At 45.4% G+C, this 14,668-nt stretch overlaps 1 protein-coding gene across 2 annotated transcripts; it reads right to left on the bottom strand.

Annotated features, from left to right (window-relative positions):
- Positions 1 to 1,179: 1,179 nt before the first annotated feature.
- Positions 1,180 to 12,915, bottom strand: ACAT1 (acetyl-CoA acetyltransferase 1; the record flags this gene model as incomplete). 2 transcript variants are annotated; one of them, XM_079549684.1, is made up of 12 exons in its annotated part: positions 1,180 to 1,300; positions 2,523 to 2,680; positions 3,324 to 3,388; positions 3,802 to 3,915; positions 4,541 to 4,636; positions 5,434 to 5,584; positions 6,547 to 6,690; positions 8,939 to 9,039; positions 9,571 to 9,666; positions 10,561 to 10,678; positions 12,436 to 12,483; positions 12,862 to 12,915. In XM_079549684.1, the coding sequence occupies 12 exons, from the start codon at positions 12,913 to 12,915 to the stop codon at positions 1,180 to 1,182; spliced, it is 1,266 nt and encodes a 421-aa protein (XP_079405810.1). The 2 variants fall into 2 exon arrangements, with proteins under 2 accessions (XP_079405810.1, XP_079405811.1); XM_079549685.1 differs by lacking the exons at positions 12,436 to 12,483; positions 12,862 to 12,915 and having other exon boundaries at positions 1,180 to 1,317; positions 2,519 to 2,680; positions 10,561 to 10,672.
- Positions 12,916 to 14,668: the final 1,753 nt, after the last annotated feature.

Raw genomic sequence — 14,668 nt, 5'->3', positions numbered from 1 at the left:
TAATGTGGCAGTGCTGAAGCCATGAATTATCAGTGTGCTTAGTTATGCTTTCAAGCAAAAAGTTTCCAAGCTGCTGTGGTTGGGGCAGGTGTTATTCAGAAGAACAGATAACAAAGTGTGGATGAAGGTTACTTTTCTCCTTTCTGTGTAGCATTTAAAGCCACTGCATGTTTGCTTCCTTTTCAAGTATGTTCCTTGGCAGAGAAAAAGAAAGAACACCACAAAACCAGCACCCCTCACAGCCAAGCCAAGGTATTTATTCCCCTTCCTTAGTGTAAGCAAATTTAAAGGCAATCATCTGGTAAAGGTGACTTCCTGCTGAAACATATGCTAAGGTAAGAAAGCAGCTGTCTTAGCTGTCTTAGCATCTCAGCTAAGAAATGGGGGAGTGTCTGAGTGTTTTTCTTCTGCAAAAGGCTTTGGGATTAGAACATGTGGGTGGAACAGCCTATTTCTGCCCTCTGGCAAAAAGCATTTAAGAAACTGCATCTATCTCACTGTAGTCCTGAACAAGATTCACTCTGCAGGAAGGTATTTTCCTGTTTCCCCACTTACAAAATAAATGCTGAACTCAGTTTCCCTGAAGTCATAACTGTGAGCTCCTGAGTGCAGCCAGCCACAGGGCAGGGTTATTGAAGGAGGGAACGGCGCTGGCACAAGTGCAGGCCTGAACCTGCCTTGTTCTGAGCAGTGGCAGAAGCGTCCACCACAGGTGGTCACGTGAGCAAAACAGGAGAAGCAGCACTTTGATGTGAGGCCACCCTTAGCTGTGCTCTGTCAGTACCTGCAGTTCTAAGTCAGTCACACCACCCTGGCTCCCAGCCTACTTTCCACTGTCAGGTCGTAGGAGCACTGCAGGAAGCTGTGTGACTTAAAGAACTCAGTGGCACTTGAGAAACCACAAGTGAGAGGAGCCACAGGTAACATCAACATTCTTTATTGTCAGCTCTTGATACATTATCATGATTTCACATTTTTCGTTTGTACTGTATAAAAACTTGTGTTGAGTCAAAGGTATAAAAGCCCAGTTGTCTGTATCAATAATCAATGATGTTTTTGGAAGTTTTAGAATAGCTGCTGGGGAATTCACCCACTCACTGATTAGAGGTAACAGCTGCTGCTCATCGCTTTGATCACAGATTTTTTAAGGCTTTTTGTTTTTCCAGCAACTGCTTGGGCCTACAGCTTCTCTATCAATATTGCAGAAGCACCTCCTCCTCCATTGCAAATTCCTGCAAGACCATACTGCCCCTGTTTCAGTGCATGGACCATGTGAACAACAATTCTTGCTCCAGACATTCTAGATAAAAGAAAAAAAACATTTACATCTTAGTTTGAAGATTCTGAATTTGACTTGCACAAGATTGCTGGCAGAATACAGCACCGATTCCCTGGAAGGAAACAAAAACAAGAGCACAGAACCCGTAGAAGATCAAACAACCCCTTTCTTCTACATTTAGAAACAACACAGGTTCCTTTTCTCCACGTACAGTACTTAAAAAGAAGAGATTTAATGTGTGCACGGCCACTGCTGTTTTCTGGTAAAGGAAATCACCTCTAAGTACTCTGTGCAACAAAGTATTGATTATTAGAGCTCTTTCAAAGAAGGTAATTAATACTAAATCTCTTCCACTAAGAAACAAATCAATGCTAATTATTCCAGCTACAACAACTTGCAGTAATGTAATATGGTGCACTGATCTGGCTCCTGCAAAATCAGACATCTACATTCTGTCCTTTTTAGGGACAAAGGTCGTATTTCTTTATCAGAGCTGATGTTATGAAGGAGATAACAGCATATCTTGAGGGATTATGGCTTGACTACAGCTTTGCCAGCAAACTTCTGCATGATGAAGTACTGGTTCTTCATGTACAATGCAGTTACTTATCTCTATTTAGTAAATTGGAAGGGGATTTGTCCTCCTGGACGTTGCAGCACGCTCACCCTTAAGGAGGATTACTGGGATGTACTTAAGCCACAGCACATTGCAGCTGCTGGGGAACACAGCAGGGAACTTCACTTCCGTAACCTGAGGAAAGAACTCCAGAGCAAACATCCCCCAGACCACCCCGATCTGCTGCATTAGGTGACCACAGTGTTTTAGATCTGCTGTCGGGAGTGCTTTGACAAGGCTTGGAATTTGACATTGCTGATAGGAGGAAAAATCTTCACACCATAGCTTATGCTATTTTCGTTAAGTTTACCTGTAAGTTTTACTAGTTTAACTGGTTGATTATTTATTGTTGCTTATTCAGTGATATTAGTGATTTATTTTAATTTGTGGCACCAAGCAAGCTTTCCATAACAGCAGGTGAAAACTACCTGCGATAAGACGAATGGGATGATGCTTTTTTCAAGGTACCCTGAGATGTAACACCTGAATTCAGTCAGCACAGACCTCATACTGAATTTCTATCAGCTTTCCTACTTGCACTAAATTTGAAGACGGAATCAAATACATCAGTAGCATGTAGAAAAAAAGTGCCTCTGTGCAGCCAAAAAAGAATGCTTGTTTACATACCCTATGGGATGCCCAAGAGAGACAGCGCCGCCATTGATATTTACTTTTTCTGGATCAATACCCAGCATTTTAATATTGGCCAGCACCACAACACTGAAGGCTTCATTGATTTCCCACATTGCAATGTCTTCTTTTTTCAGGCCTGTCTCACTTAGAATCTAGAAATGGTAATAAACGTGATTATTGCTATGAAAGAACTAGGAAGCTAAAGTATTTTATAGAAATAATTAAGTCTCCTGTGAAGTCAAACTGCAGACACCAAGTTCCTATGCTGTATGCCAAGCAGGAGATCAGAGCTCACATTCCAGAAGCACTTTGTCAGATGGGGAAAAAACAAAAAAGGGCTTCTGGAGCACAAATTCGAGTTTCTCACAAAAGCAAAAATGGAGATTACTCTATCCCAAGAATACATTTTCATCACAATTCTACTAAGTGCACATCATCACCACACACTGCACACTGACACAGTGCTGCATACAGTTGCATTTAGTTCCTCTCTGGGGTGGTCTGTATCTGTATTTTGTTTTATTTATTTATTTTGCATTTTAGTCATAAATGCTTGAAAACTTCAGAAGTGAAAACAAGGCTAAAAGTTGGTGAGAGCAGAGTAAAACAAGGTGCTCTCAGAATACGTATGAAGTCTGTCTCTCTAAAATCTGCACTAGCCTCAATCCTCTGCAAAACCTATTTAATTTCAGCGGTAGAGGAAGGTACACTGAGGGATGGAGCAGTGCTGAGGAAGTTTGCTTCCAAAAAAGAAAGAAAGAAAGTCTTCTGAAAAAGAAGCTGTTTTATTCCTACCTTGGGAACAGCATGTGCAGGTGCAATGGGAAAGTCAATAGGATCAACAGCAGCATCTGCAAAAGCTGTGCAAACATTAAAAAAAAAAAAAAAAAAATCATAAAAGCTGTTGTTTAAATACCTCTTGTTTTTACCTTATTTTCATTTATGCAAGCAGCAAACCCAGGTAAGAGAAAAATTCTGAGTGTAAGGTTGCTGATGATAATATACATAAAACTCAGTGCCTTAAGTGCACAACATCACAGTATTTTCAGATGTTTAGAATTATTCCACATGCAAACTGTATGGTCAAAAGCCTGCTGCCATGACATGTGACATTTCCAAGGCCACACTGAGGAGATGCAGTCGTAACGCCTACAGCCACGCGTCCTCTGCTCCATGCACGAAGGACAACGGGACTAGCAGGACTGCCAGTCAGACTGCACCATCAGAATATTTTCCACTTCCCTATTCAAAGATGAGAAAAGAAAAACCTTACCAACTATCCGTGCCAGTGGTTTAACTTTCAGTCTCTTGGCTGCCTCTGTAGTCATCAGAACCAAAGCAGCTGCTCCATCATTCAGAGTACTGGCATTGGCAGCTGTAACTGTTCCTAGAAAAGGTAACGTGTTTTAACAGAGGGGGAGATGAGAGAGCTCAGGTAGATCCTGTAGACCCTTCAGCCTTACAAGGTCTCAGCGTAACAGCTGTTGCACTGAGAGAATCAGTGTTTGTTTGTTTGTTTGTTTGTAAATACTTGTTTAATCAAACCAATTCATCACATGTATTCATAAGCTACATCTGAACAGCAGTTCAGACCATGCCTTCTGCACCGGCAGCGCTGTCAGCATTAACACAGAACTCCAGCACAAACGTGTGCTGCAATGCCAGCTTTGCTTTGGCCAGCTGGTGCTACAGGTGCACGGAAGCAACAGGGCATGATGTGCAGGCACACCAGGAGCTTATAGCTGTGGTGACCAAGGCCAGCTATTTCAGTCTTCAATGTAAATGCACAAAACAGAGGTTTTCACTGCTGTGCAGGTTCTTCTCATTCTATGACATTTTGTGCTGCTGTGACACCAAGCTCGGACTTCTTGGTAGGATCTTTCTTTAGCAGGCATTGAAAAAGGTCATAGATTACTGCTGTGTATTCAAGCTCTGGTAAACAGCACTGTTCACTCTGATAGAGCATTCTTGCACTTAGTAAAAAAATAAGCACTTGATTTAACAATATTTACCATTTTCTTTCTGGAAAACAGCTTTCAGCTTTGGAACTTTATTAAAATCAACCCGCTTGTACTCCTCATCTTCTGTCACTTCTGTGTCTGGCTTTCCTGAAATTCAGAACTGGTTTAGTTTTATGTGTGCAGTCCTTTCTCAAACACTCTTAACATAGTACATGGATTAAATGTTCTCTAACTTAAACAACTTATTTCAGTAAAAAATGTAAACTTTCTTTCATTTTCATTCATTTTTGGCATGCATAAGTAATTCATAGAATCACAGAATGGCCTGGGTTGAAAGGGACCACAGTGATCATCTAGTTTCAACCCCCCTGCTCTGTGAGGGTCACCAACCACCAGACCAGGCTGCCCAGGGCCACATCCAGCCTGGCCTTGAATGCCTCCAGGGATGGGGCATCCACAGCCTCCTTGGGCAACCTGTTCCAGTGTGTCACCACCCTCTGTGTGAAAAACTTCCTCCTAAACTCCTTGATGTCATTTATTCACAGCAGATTATTTATACTTCTTGATGAGCAAATGAAAGGGACCAAGAGCAGATCTTTAAGGTAATTCACAGAGAGATTCAAACACATCATCAATTTGTTCCACCTGAATTTAGTACACAGTCATCTCCTTGAAGAAGTTACAGCATGTAACATTAAAGGAAAAGAAACAGATAAGCAGATACAGACAACTGACTGCCGTTAGCAAGAAGTCTGCATAGCAGTAAATTCTTTGCATCTGAGGTACAAATCATAGAATCATAGAATCATATCTCACAAACACGTGTGTGAGCGTGCACACTCCTGAGATATGTATGCCTAAATAGCATAACTCGCACTGAGCGCAGACCCTGTCACAGCTTTCAAAGGAGAAACAGCCCATTTCATCACACCCTTCCACAATACCTTTTTTTGAGACAGTGACAGGAACGATTTCTTTTTTGAGAATTCCTGAATCCCACGCTGCTTTGCTCTTAGTGTAAGAGCCTATGGCATACGTGTCTTGCTCCTCTCGTGAAATAGTGAACTTCTTTGCCGTATTCTCAGCACAGTTGCCCTTGGAGAAAAACAGACACGTCACACTTGGGGTTCCAGGAGATGCAAATGAGAAACGTAACTGAAAAACCAGCATTTTCAGAACTGAATGTGACTGACATTTGGTGTTTGTTTCTGATTTGCACAGTCATGACCAACCAGAAACTTCTGCCTTTGGAATACCAACTTCACATTCAGTACATGTGTTCTGAATGCAGGTCATGACGCTGCGAAGGAAGGCACACTCCACACAAGGGGTTCTTCCAAGTTAAACAACTGCATGCAGAAGTTCTAAAGGCTGACTTCTCCAGAGTCTAGAGAACACACAGAACAGCGTGTTTGCATCATCTTACTGGTGTTCTTATGCTGTTCTTAGCTTGTCTACTCCAAAAAGCCTCTCAACCGAAAGCTATTTCAGTTGAAATGCATGAGAGGTGTTCAGCCAACAGTATAGGTAGAGTGCACTCTACTGATAAAGAATAAAGCATGCACAGAAGCACTGAAAACAGTCATTATCCTTTCAAACTGTTCCCTCCTGATGCTTGTTCTTCACTATCTCCATACCAGGTTAGCATTTTTCTGAATCCTCCCTCACTTTGCACTGTTTTGTCCAGTGTATCATGCTGATGAGCTAAGCATATCAGCTGACTCAAACCTTATAACAGAAGATATGGGATACGTACACTGGGGGAGGGAAAATAAGAACCAATCTGCCAAAGCAGAAGTGGCCATCCTCAAAGGCATCGTGCAACCTGACTGCTCCCACCCACTGAGACAGCAAAACCCACCCACAGGTGGAAGAAATCCCCTTGTCTCTTTTAACCCCTGCTCTAAGCTACTCAGACTTCAATGAGAAAGAAATATGAACACACATTTCCCACCCCATTCCAGCCCTCCATCTAGTCTCTCCATTAAGGTACGTTACTCATTTCCAGCTGCGTGAGGCCAACAGTTGATACTTCAGAACTCTGCAGGAATATTTACCATATGGATATGGTTATAAACGTCTGTAAGTCCATCTTTCACAATCAGATCTTCCAGATTAACTCCTCCATAAGGCGTTGATCCTCTGCTCATTGTATAGGGAACGTTGGACATGCTCTCCATTCCACCAGCAACCATTACATCCTGCTCAAACAAAAGCTGAGGTTATCAATAACGCCGCGTGTTCTACATGACTTCATCCAGGAACTGATGCTAAGAAAATACTGAGTGGACACTTCGTATTTCCAGCCACTCTTGGAGGAAAAGGAATAAAAGACTTCTTTATTCATTTTAAAAGCAAACAGTTGGGACAACAGCTGAAGAAAGCTAACCCATGCGGACAGAACACCAGACTTCTGTCTGGTGCATCACTTTGGAAAGCTGCAAGAGCCATGTCAGCCTCTTGTGCTTCTAATTCAAAAGCTCCCAAGATCACATTGCAGATTTTATTTTAAACACTTCATTTTTCTCTATATTTCTCATTTGTTCTTCATAAGCAGCTCCACAGCAGTCAGAATCTAAGAGAGCCAATGAAAGACCGAGGTTTAGAATTATCTGAAGCTTCACACAACATTGTTACATCTCACGTGTAAAGAGAAGACTTACAGTGAGGGTTTATCATCTGAAGGCACCAGCAGTTCTATGAGGGATGTTAACAAAAAGTCACCACTGAACTTGAATTAGGCTGAATCACCATTTACATTTGGCATTTACAAATAAATCTGCTTCTCAAGCTGAGGCAGAAGAAACAAAAAAGCAAAGCTACAAGGACCATAAGCACACCTACTGTCCCCAGGCTGTAAACCACAAAATGCTCAGTGTTCTGCATCTTGGGATGTAAAGAGCAGCTGTCCTTAATGGCATGGCTTTTTTGAGATATGATGAATAATCATAGGAAAAATGCAAACACAGCAGCATTATTCTTGGAGAGCTCAGTAATTGTTGTTAATACAACCACAAAAGATATTTTACATGAAAATAGTAGTAACTAGGTCTTTCAATTCAGGCTTGGAAAAAGAATGGCTAAGTTCAGAAAAGATTATAAAGTAAATCCAGGAATAGCAGCGTGCAGTAACAAGGAAAACAATACCAAGAAAGCTGGAAATAAACTAGCAAGGCAGTAAACTGGAAAGGCAGCTGAGATATGGCAGTGATAGACAGGAGGAACAGGAGTTCCTGGCATTTCAACTCCATCAGGCAAAGAACTTGGAATTAAGGCAACTGTTTATATAGTCCTTAATGTACACAGACTCAAGCCTCTGGGAGCTGTCATGCACTCACACCACAAATACTCCCAACCCACAGCCAAGAAGAAACAACAAAACCCATCCAAAAAAGCCACAGCATGGAGCTCTGAGAGCACACCGAGCAGCACCAGCATGTGCTGAGCCAGGCAGCACTGCATGCTTGATGGGCTGAGCTGAAAAGTCCACTCCTCTTCAGAGCACGCAGCAAATAAACCCAGAGCGTGAGCAATCCAATGGACTCAGCAGATGTCAGCCACTAAATCCAAGCAGAGCTGTTTGCACAGAAGTGCTGGACCTGATTCAAAGTCCAGTGAAAAGCCTTGCACCGAGCTCAGCAGGCACTGGGTGAAGTGTCATTCTCTGCATAGCAAGGCCTAAGCAATAAGTGGTTGCCCAACCCCTATTTTCACATGGGGGATGAGAAAAATCAAATATTTTACTCTTGCTCTTGGGTAAACAAGATATATAATTATTAAGTACAATTCCCACTAATGGGCCATTGATTTTGTAAACTAAAAATATACCTTGAACTGCCAATATCTTTACTTCAGAGAATCTTACAATACAGTGGACAGAGATGAGTAATTCTCCTTCATCCAGCTCTTGAATGAAAACACAATTCAGCAACAACAGATATTTTCAGCCTCTTTGAGAGCAACAGAAAAGCATGAGACATCTTTAACACATTTAGAAACAACACCGCTTTAACACATTAATGTACCTCATTTAAGTGACCAAAATATGTGAAAGACAAGATAAGATCTCTCCCAACAAGCACTAAGTTTAGAAAAAAATTCTGGATTTTTTTCAGATGAAAAAGCCTGAAAAATTCCCTAAATTTTACAGGAAAGGAGGTAGAAAGGACTTATATAAAAGTAAATCCACCTTATTTGCTCAGCTCTGAAAGTAAATCTGACAATTTCCACACTACAATGCCTTTCCTTGTCTGCTTCAAACCAAAACGTATTTAAATTACTGTAAAAAAAAAAAAAAATCAAGGTTGTGTAACCTTAACAAACCTCACTGATTAGCTTCATTACTGCAAGTCAAAACATATCCAAAATCCAAGACCACAGCCACCACAGGACAGGATCCACAAGGCCAGCTGTGTGTCCCTTCCATAGAGCAGCACTGACACCACATACCTGGCTGCCACACATCAGGCTCTGGGCTGCCATCATGATCGATTTCATTCCTGAGGCGCAGACCTTGTTGACAGTCGTAGTATCAGTGGAGATGGGTAAACCTGAGTCAGGTAAGTTGTACAAACAATTGCATTATCTAAAGGGAGAACATTAGATTGGTGTTTCAACAATATTTCACATGCGATCAATTCTACTTAAGCCAGTGTCCAGCTCAGGCAGTTTATCCACCCTCACCCCTCGTTACTGTCTTTGGAGACTGCTGCTGCTTCTACCCTTCAGACAACAGACTCAAGTGGTAAGGTGAGAAGCAAGTAAAGAATTGGTCAACGAAGATAATTCAGAACATCTATCATCAGTATGACATGGTTTCAGGCTCTCCAGGTTCTACAAAGGCTGTAGGCAATAACATCCATTGTGCACACGACAAGTGATTGCTGAGCACAAAGCCCACTTACACTACTCCACCACAGAGCGAGCCTTTGGCCCGCATGGGAACAAGTGTGCAGCCTGTCCTGAAGGGAGGCTGGGCACCTCCCTGCTCTAACTCACAGCTCAGTCATCTCCAGTAGCATTAGCAGCTGTCCATGTGAAGAAAAAACCACCTTTAAACCCAGAATCGACACAATGCGTACCTGCACCCAGGACCGCCTGTCTTGCTGGAGCTTGTCCTTGTCCAGCCTGCAAGACATTACCCATATACACTTCTTTCACTTCTTCTGCAGGGATACCTAGAAAACAAACGTGATTTGATTGTGGAGTCTTCGCACAGCAGATGAAATTATCTGTTATGAACCTTCCTATTAAAGTTTCTTATAGAAAAGAGACAAAACCTATCACGTCCAACCTGTGTGCTAAAAGCATTCCAGATCTCCATCCTCATATTCATAGGGCACACTGAACTGGGGACCTCACATGAGAATTCCCTCACCAGCTCTCAGAACAAGTCTTCCAAGTCCCACCAGTCACCTGATCAACAAAACTGCTATGGATGGTTGAACGTACAGAACTTTCTACCTGTGACAACAATGTCCAAAGAAACAGCTCTGTTTGCTTAATGCAGAGAGCCGCCAGCTGCCCCAGACAGAAGAGGTGTGCTCTCTCTCCTCTGCTGCCCATGCAACAGTCCTGGTGTTCCACTTATTGTAATATGCTGTTTCAAGATGCCTAAGAAAATTAACCCTCCTCTCCTCCAAAGTGATTTTTTGGCCAACTTAAAGCTACAGACAGGCTCACAAGGGTGTCAGAGGAGTACTGCGTAAAAATGGGCAGGGAAAGGAAGGACCCTTGGTTTCAGCAACAAGCAGCCTTCATATCAGTTTAGGTGTGTCGTAAACCTACGCCCCAGACAAGCAATCAGCATGTTCTGTGCAAGCGGGAACATCACAGATACTCCCAAGTAACAGCCTGCTCTTAGAAGCAACATTTACATGTGGAAGCAGAGTCCAACAGGCAGGTTTATTTAAATATCATTTACAGATTAAAGCCTTAAAAGTGCTATGGGGGAGGGGGGAGGAACACCAACAGAAAAGCCTGTTTTACCAAGCAACTTCAAACCAGAACACACAGACTGATAGCGTTCAGAGCTGTATGAGGTTTTCTCATGCAAACAGATTTACATGTACCTGCTCTGTCAATTGCTCCTTTAATTGCAATGGAACCCAGTTTAGTAGCCGGCAATGATGAAAGAGAGCCTTGGAAAGATCCAATGGGTGTCCTTGCAGCACTTGCTATCACCACTTCCTAAGAGAACAAGCATGGAGTAAAAGTCACAGCATCTTTACACACGCACACATACCCCAAAGTTTATCCTTGTACTCTTTCATTCATGTCACAGCTCCCTTTTCATTCAGTAAGCAGCACAGAGCACCAAAACTATCTCCATTGGTGCATACAGCACGAAGAACAAAGACAAGGAATTTGGGACCTGTGCACCATTGCAGGGCTATGACCTTGTTGGGATGACAGAGTGTGATGGGATGGCTCTGAGGACTGCAGTGATACAGGCTCCTTAGGAAGGACAGGCTGGGCAGATGAGGTGGAGCTGCTCTTTATATGAGGGAACAGTTGGAATGAGTGGAGCTCTGCTTTGGGAAGGTGATGCCTGAAGCAATCCCGGGCCTGGAGGGAAGAAGGGCCCAAGTTGGGAAAGGCCAAGCTACTAAATGCCTCCTTCACATCAGCCTTCACCAACAAGGCTGCCCTTTGGGAATCCCTGGTCCTAGAGGCCAGGCTAAAAGGCTGCAGCAAGGAAGATGCACCTTTGGTGGAAATGAATCAGGTCAAGGAATACTTGAACCAGATGGACACCCCTAAGCTCATAGGCCCTGATGAGTCATGCTGAACCAACTTGATAAACTTTTGTGATGAAATCATGAGCCTGATGGATGTGATGGGAACAGTAAATACTGTCTACATGAACTTCAGTGAGGTGTTTGACACCATCCCTCTTAAGGTCCCCATAGAGAAGCTGGTGATGTACGAGCTGGATGGGCAGACAGTTGGGTCAATAAAGGCTAAAAGGCTGGGAGCAGAAAGTGGCGATCAGCGGCACGAAGTCCAACCGGAGATCAGCAAGCAGCCTCTGCTTGGCACCAATGAGGCCACACGAGAAATGCTGGGTCCAGTTCTTGGTCTCCCAGTATGAGAGACATGGAAAGAGACTGGTGAAAGGCCACAAAAGTGGTTAAGGGACTGGAATTTCCAGCACTGCTCAGTCTGGAAGCTCGGGAGTATCTCAACAAGTACAAGCATCTGAAGGGAGGGTACAAAGAGGAGCCAAGCTCTTTTCAGTGGCGCTCAGTGCCAGGATAAGAAGCAATGGACACAAACTGGAACACAGAAGGTTTCCACTGAACACCAGGAAGCACTTCTGCACTCGCACAGGTTGCCCAGAGGTTGTAAAGACTCCTTAGAGAGAAGTTATCTGGAAATCATCCTAAGATACATGCTCTACATGACCTGGCCTGAGAAATCTCCCTTCGGCCAAGTTTTTAACTCAGTTGCAATGATGTATAAAGGCATCATACCAAATGCCAGGGAGTTAAATATTGTTGTACTGACATGGTCTGTACATCACAGAAGGTACTGTCACTACAATTTAATGAACATTTACTCTACACTTACTGAGTTAAAAGCTCAGGCCTTGGAAGACCAAGCATCTTACCAGGCTTTGCCAGAACACCACCAGATTACAGATGTGTAAGCTGTAGTTTAAGCCCTGCTGTGACATTCAACTTCACATCTGGTAGTCTCTCAAAACAGATTTCGTATTAAATCTGGCTTAAATGTTACATCACTACGTCTACCTACCAACCCTGTCAGAGCAGCACAGGGGCCTGGCAGCAGAAAGATGAGTGTTTTAGATCTCTGTGTGCCCTGGACAGCCGGACAGCTCTTGAGAAGAGCCAGCAAATATCTCCAGCTGCAGCAGAAGGCAGACAAAGCCTTAAGTAGCAGACATGGCAGTGACCTGCAGTTCCGCGGAACGTCACACTTACATTCAATGTGCGCTGCGACGCGTAGCCGCGGCTCGCGTACTTCAGAGCCTGAAAAATAAACACACCCTCGGAATTTCACAGCAACGAAGCCAACGCCGCCAAGAGAAATAAAGGCAAAGCCGTTTACTCAGCAGCTCGGCGCAGCGCCGCGGCTCACAGCGCTGACCGCCACACGGACGAGGCGACGCCCGCAGATGACGGCCGGACGGCGGTCGCGGCACAGCGCGGCACGGCGCGGCACGGCTCTCTCCCCGCCCGCCCAGCTCCGAGCGCACACGCGGCACTGCCGCCGCGGCCGCCCCACCCCGTGCCGCAGCCCGCCCGGTGACCTTGGCCGGGCCGCCGCAGCCCCGCGCCGTGCCGGCCGTGTAAAGGGAAGGAACGAGGAAGGCTCCCTCCGGTTCAGCGCCGCCCGCCCCGTCTCACCCGCAGCGGCCCGGCCGCCGCGCACCACCGACCCAGCATCGCCACCGCCGCCATCCTGCCGCCAGCCGTCACCTTCACCGCCGCCCCTCCAGCAGCCTATAGGCGGCCGCGCGCCGTCCCCTCCCCTCTTCCCATTGGTGAATGGGCTGAAGGCGGGACTAATTCTTGCCCTGCTATTGGCTGAGCTCGAAGCCGGCCCGCGCTGTCACACGCCGCCTCCCTGCCCTGCCTTGCCCTGCCCTCGCTCCGCGGCCGGGCCGGGCAGTGAACGGCAGCGGGAGTCGTGTGGTGCTGCGGACCCTTCGCACACCCCTTCGCACGCCCCTTCTCAGCTCCATGGTAGGCATTTCTTAATTTCTAGGTGTCCGAAAGCCTCCGGACAAGAGGTGAGAGCCGGTTGGGACGAGCACAGGCCGCAGGTGTTTGCTGCGTTGCTTCGCTGGTAGCGGGGGCCTGGGGAGCCTCGGCAGGGAGAGCGCAGGGTCTGTACGAACCACATAGTCATAGAATCATAGAACAGCTCAGGTTGGAAAGGACCTTAAAGATCATCGATTCCAACCACAACCTGACCATACTGCCCTAACTCTAACAACCATCCATTAAATCATGTCCCTGTGCACCACATCCAAATGGTTTTTAAACACATCCAACACAGGGATGGTGACTCATCAGGGATGGTCATCAGGGATGGTGACCTCCCTGGGCAGCCTATTCCAGTGCTTCACAACCCTTTCTGTAAAGAAGTTTTTCCTGACATCCAACCTAAACTTACCCTGGCACAACTTGAGGCCATTTCCCCTCGTCCTGTCACCTGTCACCAGTGAGAAGAGACCAGCCCCTCTCTCACTGTAAGCACCTTACAGGTATTGGGAGAGAGCAGTAAGGTTTCCCCTCATCCTCCTTTTCCCCAGCCTGAACAGCCCCAGTTCCTTCAGTCTCTCCTCATAGGCCATATTCTCCAAGCCCTTCACAAGCCTTGTTGCCCTTCTTTGGACCTGCTCCAGCACCTCCATGTCCTTTCTGTACTGAGGTGCCCAAAACTGAACACAGCACTTGAGGTGGTGCAGGGGCTGGCAGGTACTGATTCAGGAAGAACTGAAGATGTTAACCTGAAAGTGTATGTGAGCACCATACAAGAAAGACAACTGTAATACATTTGGAATACTGTGCCCAGTTCTGGGCTCCACAGTTGGAAATGGACAGAGAACCTCTGGAGAGAATCCAGGGGACAGCAGCAGAGATGTTCGGAGCCTGGAGCATCTCCCTTAGGAGGAAAGGATGAGAGACTGGGGGCTGGTCAGCCTGAGGAGGGATCTTATCAATGCTTATGAATATCTAAAGGGTGGGAGTTAAATGGATGGATGGGGCTAATCTTTCTTCATTAACGCCCAGCAACGGAACAAGGGACAATGGGCACAAACTGCAACATAGGCAATTCCATAAAATGTGAGGAAGAACTTCTGTGAGGGTGACAGAGCTCTGGAACAGCCTGCCCAGAAAGCTTGTGGAGGCTCCTTCTCTGGAGGGATTCAAAACCCACCTGGATGCTTTCCCGTGTGACCTGCTGTAGGAACCTGCTGTAGCAGGGGTTGGACTGGGTGATCTCAGAGCTCCCTCCCAGTCCCTATGATTCTGTGATGAGGCACAGATGTGTCAGATCCAGGCTGGGAGCCCTGAGCCATGCTGCTGCACCCACACCTCCAGCCCACGTGCAGATCCCATCTGTGGAGAGGTTCCCCAGCACTTTGGTCCTTAGAGCTCCTACAGGATTGTCTGCCAATAAAACAATTCTAGTCATTTATCAAGG

The sequence above is a fragment of the Tetrao urogallus genome (assembly GCF_951394365.1).
Source record: "Tetrao urogallus genome assembly, chromosome: 1".
Taxonomy (NCBI): Eukaryota; Metazoa; Chordata; class Aves; order Galliformes; family Phasianidae; genus Tetrao; species Tetrao urogallus.
The sequence above is the reverse complement of the archived record's forward strand: the minus strand, read 5'-3'. Positions and strand labels throughout refer to the sequence as shown.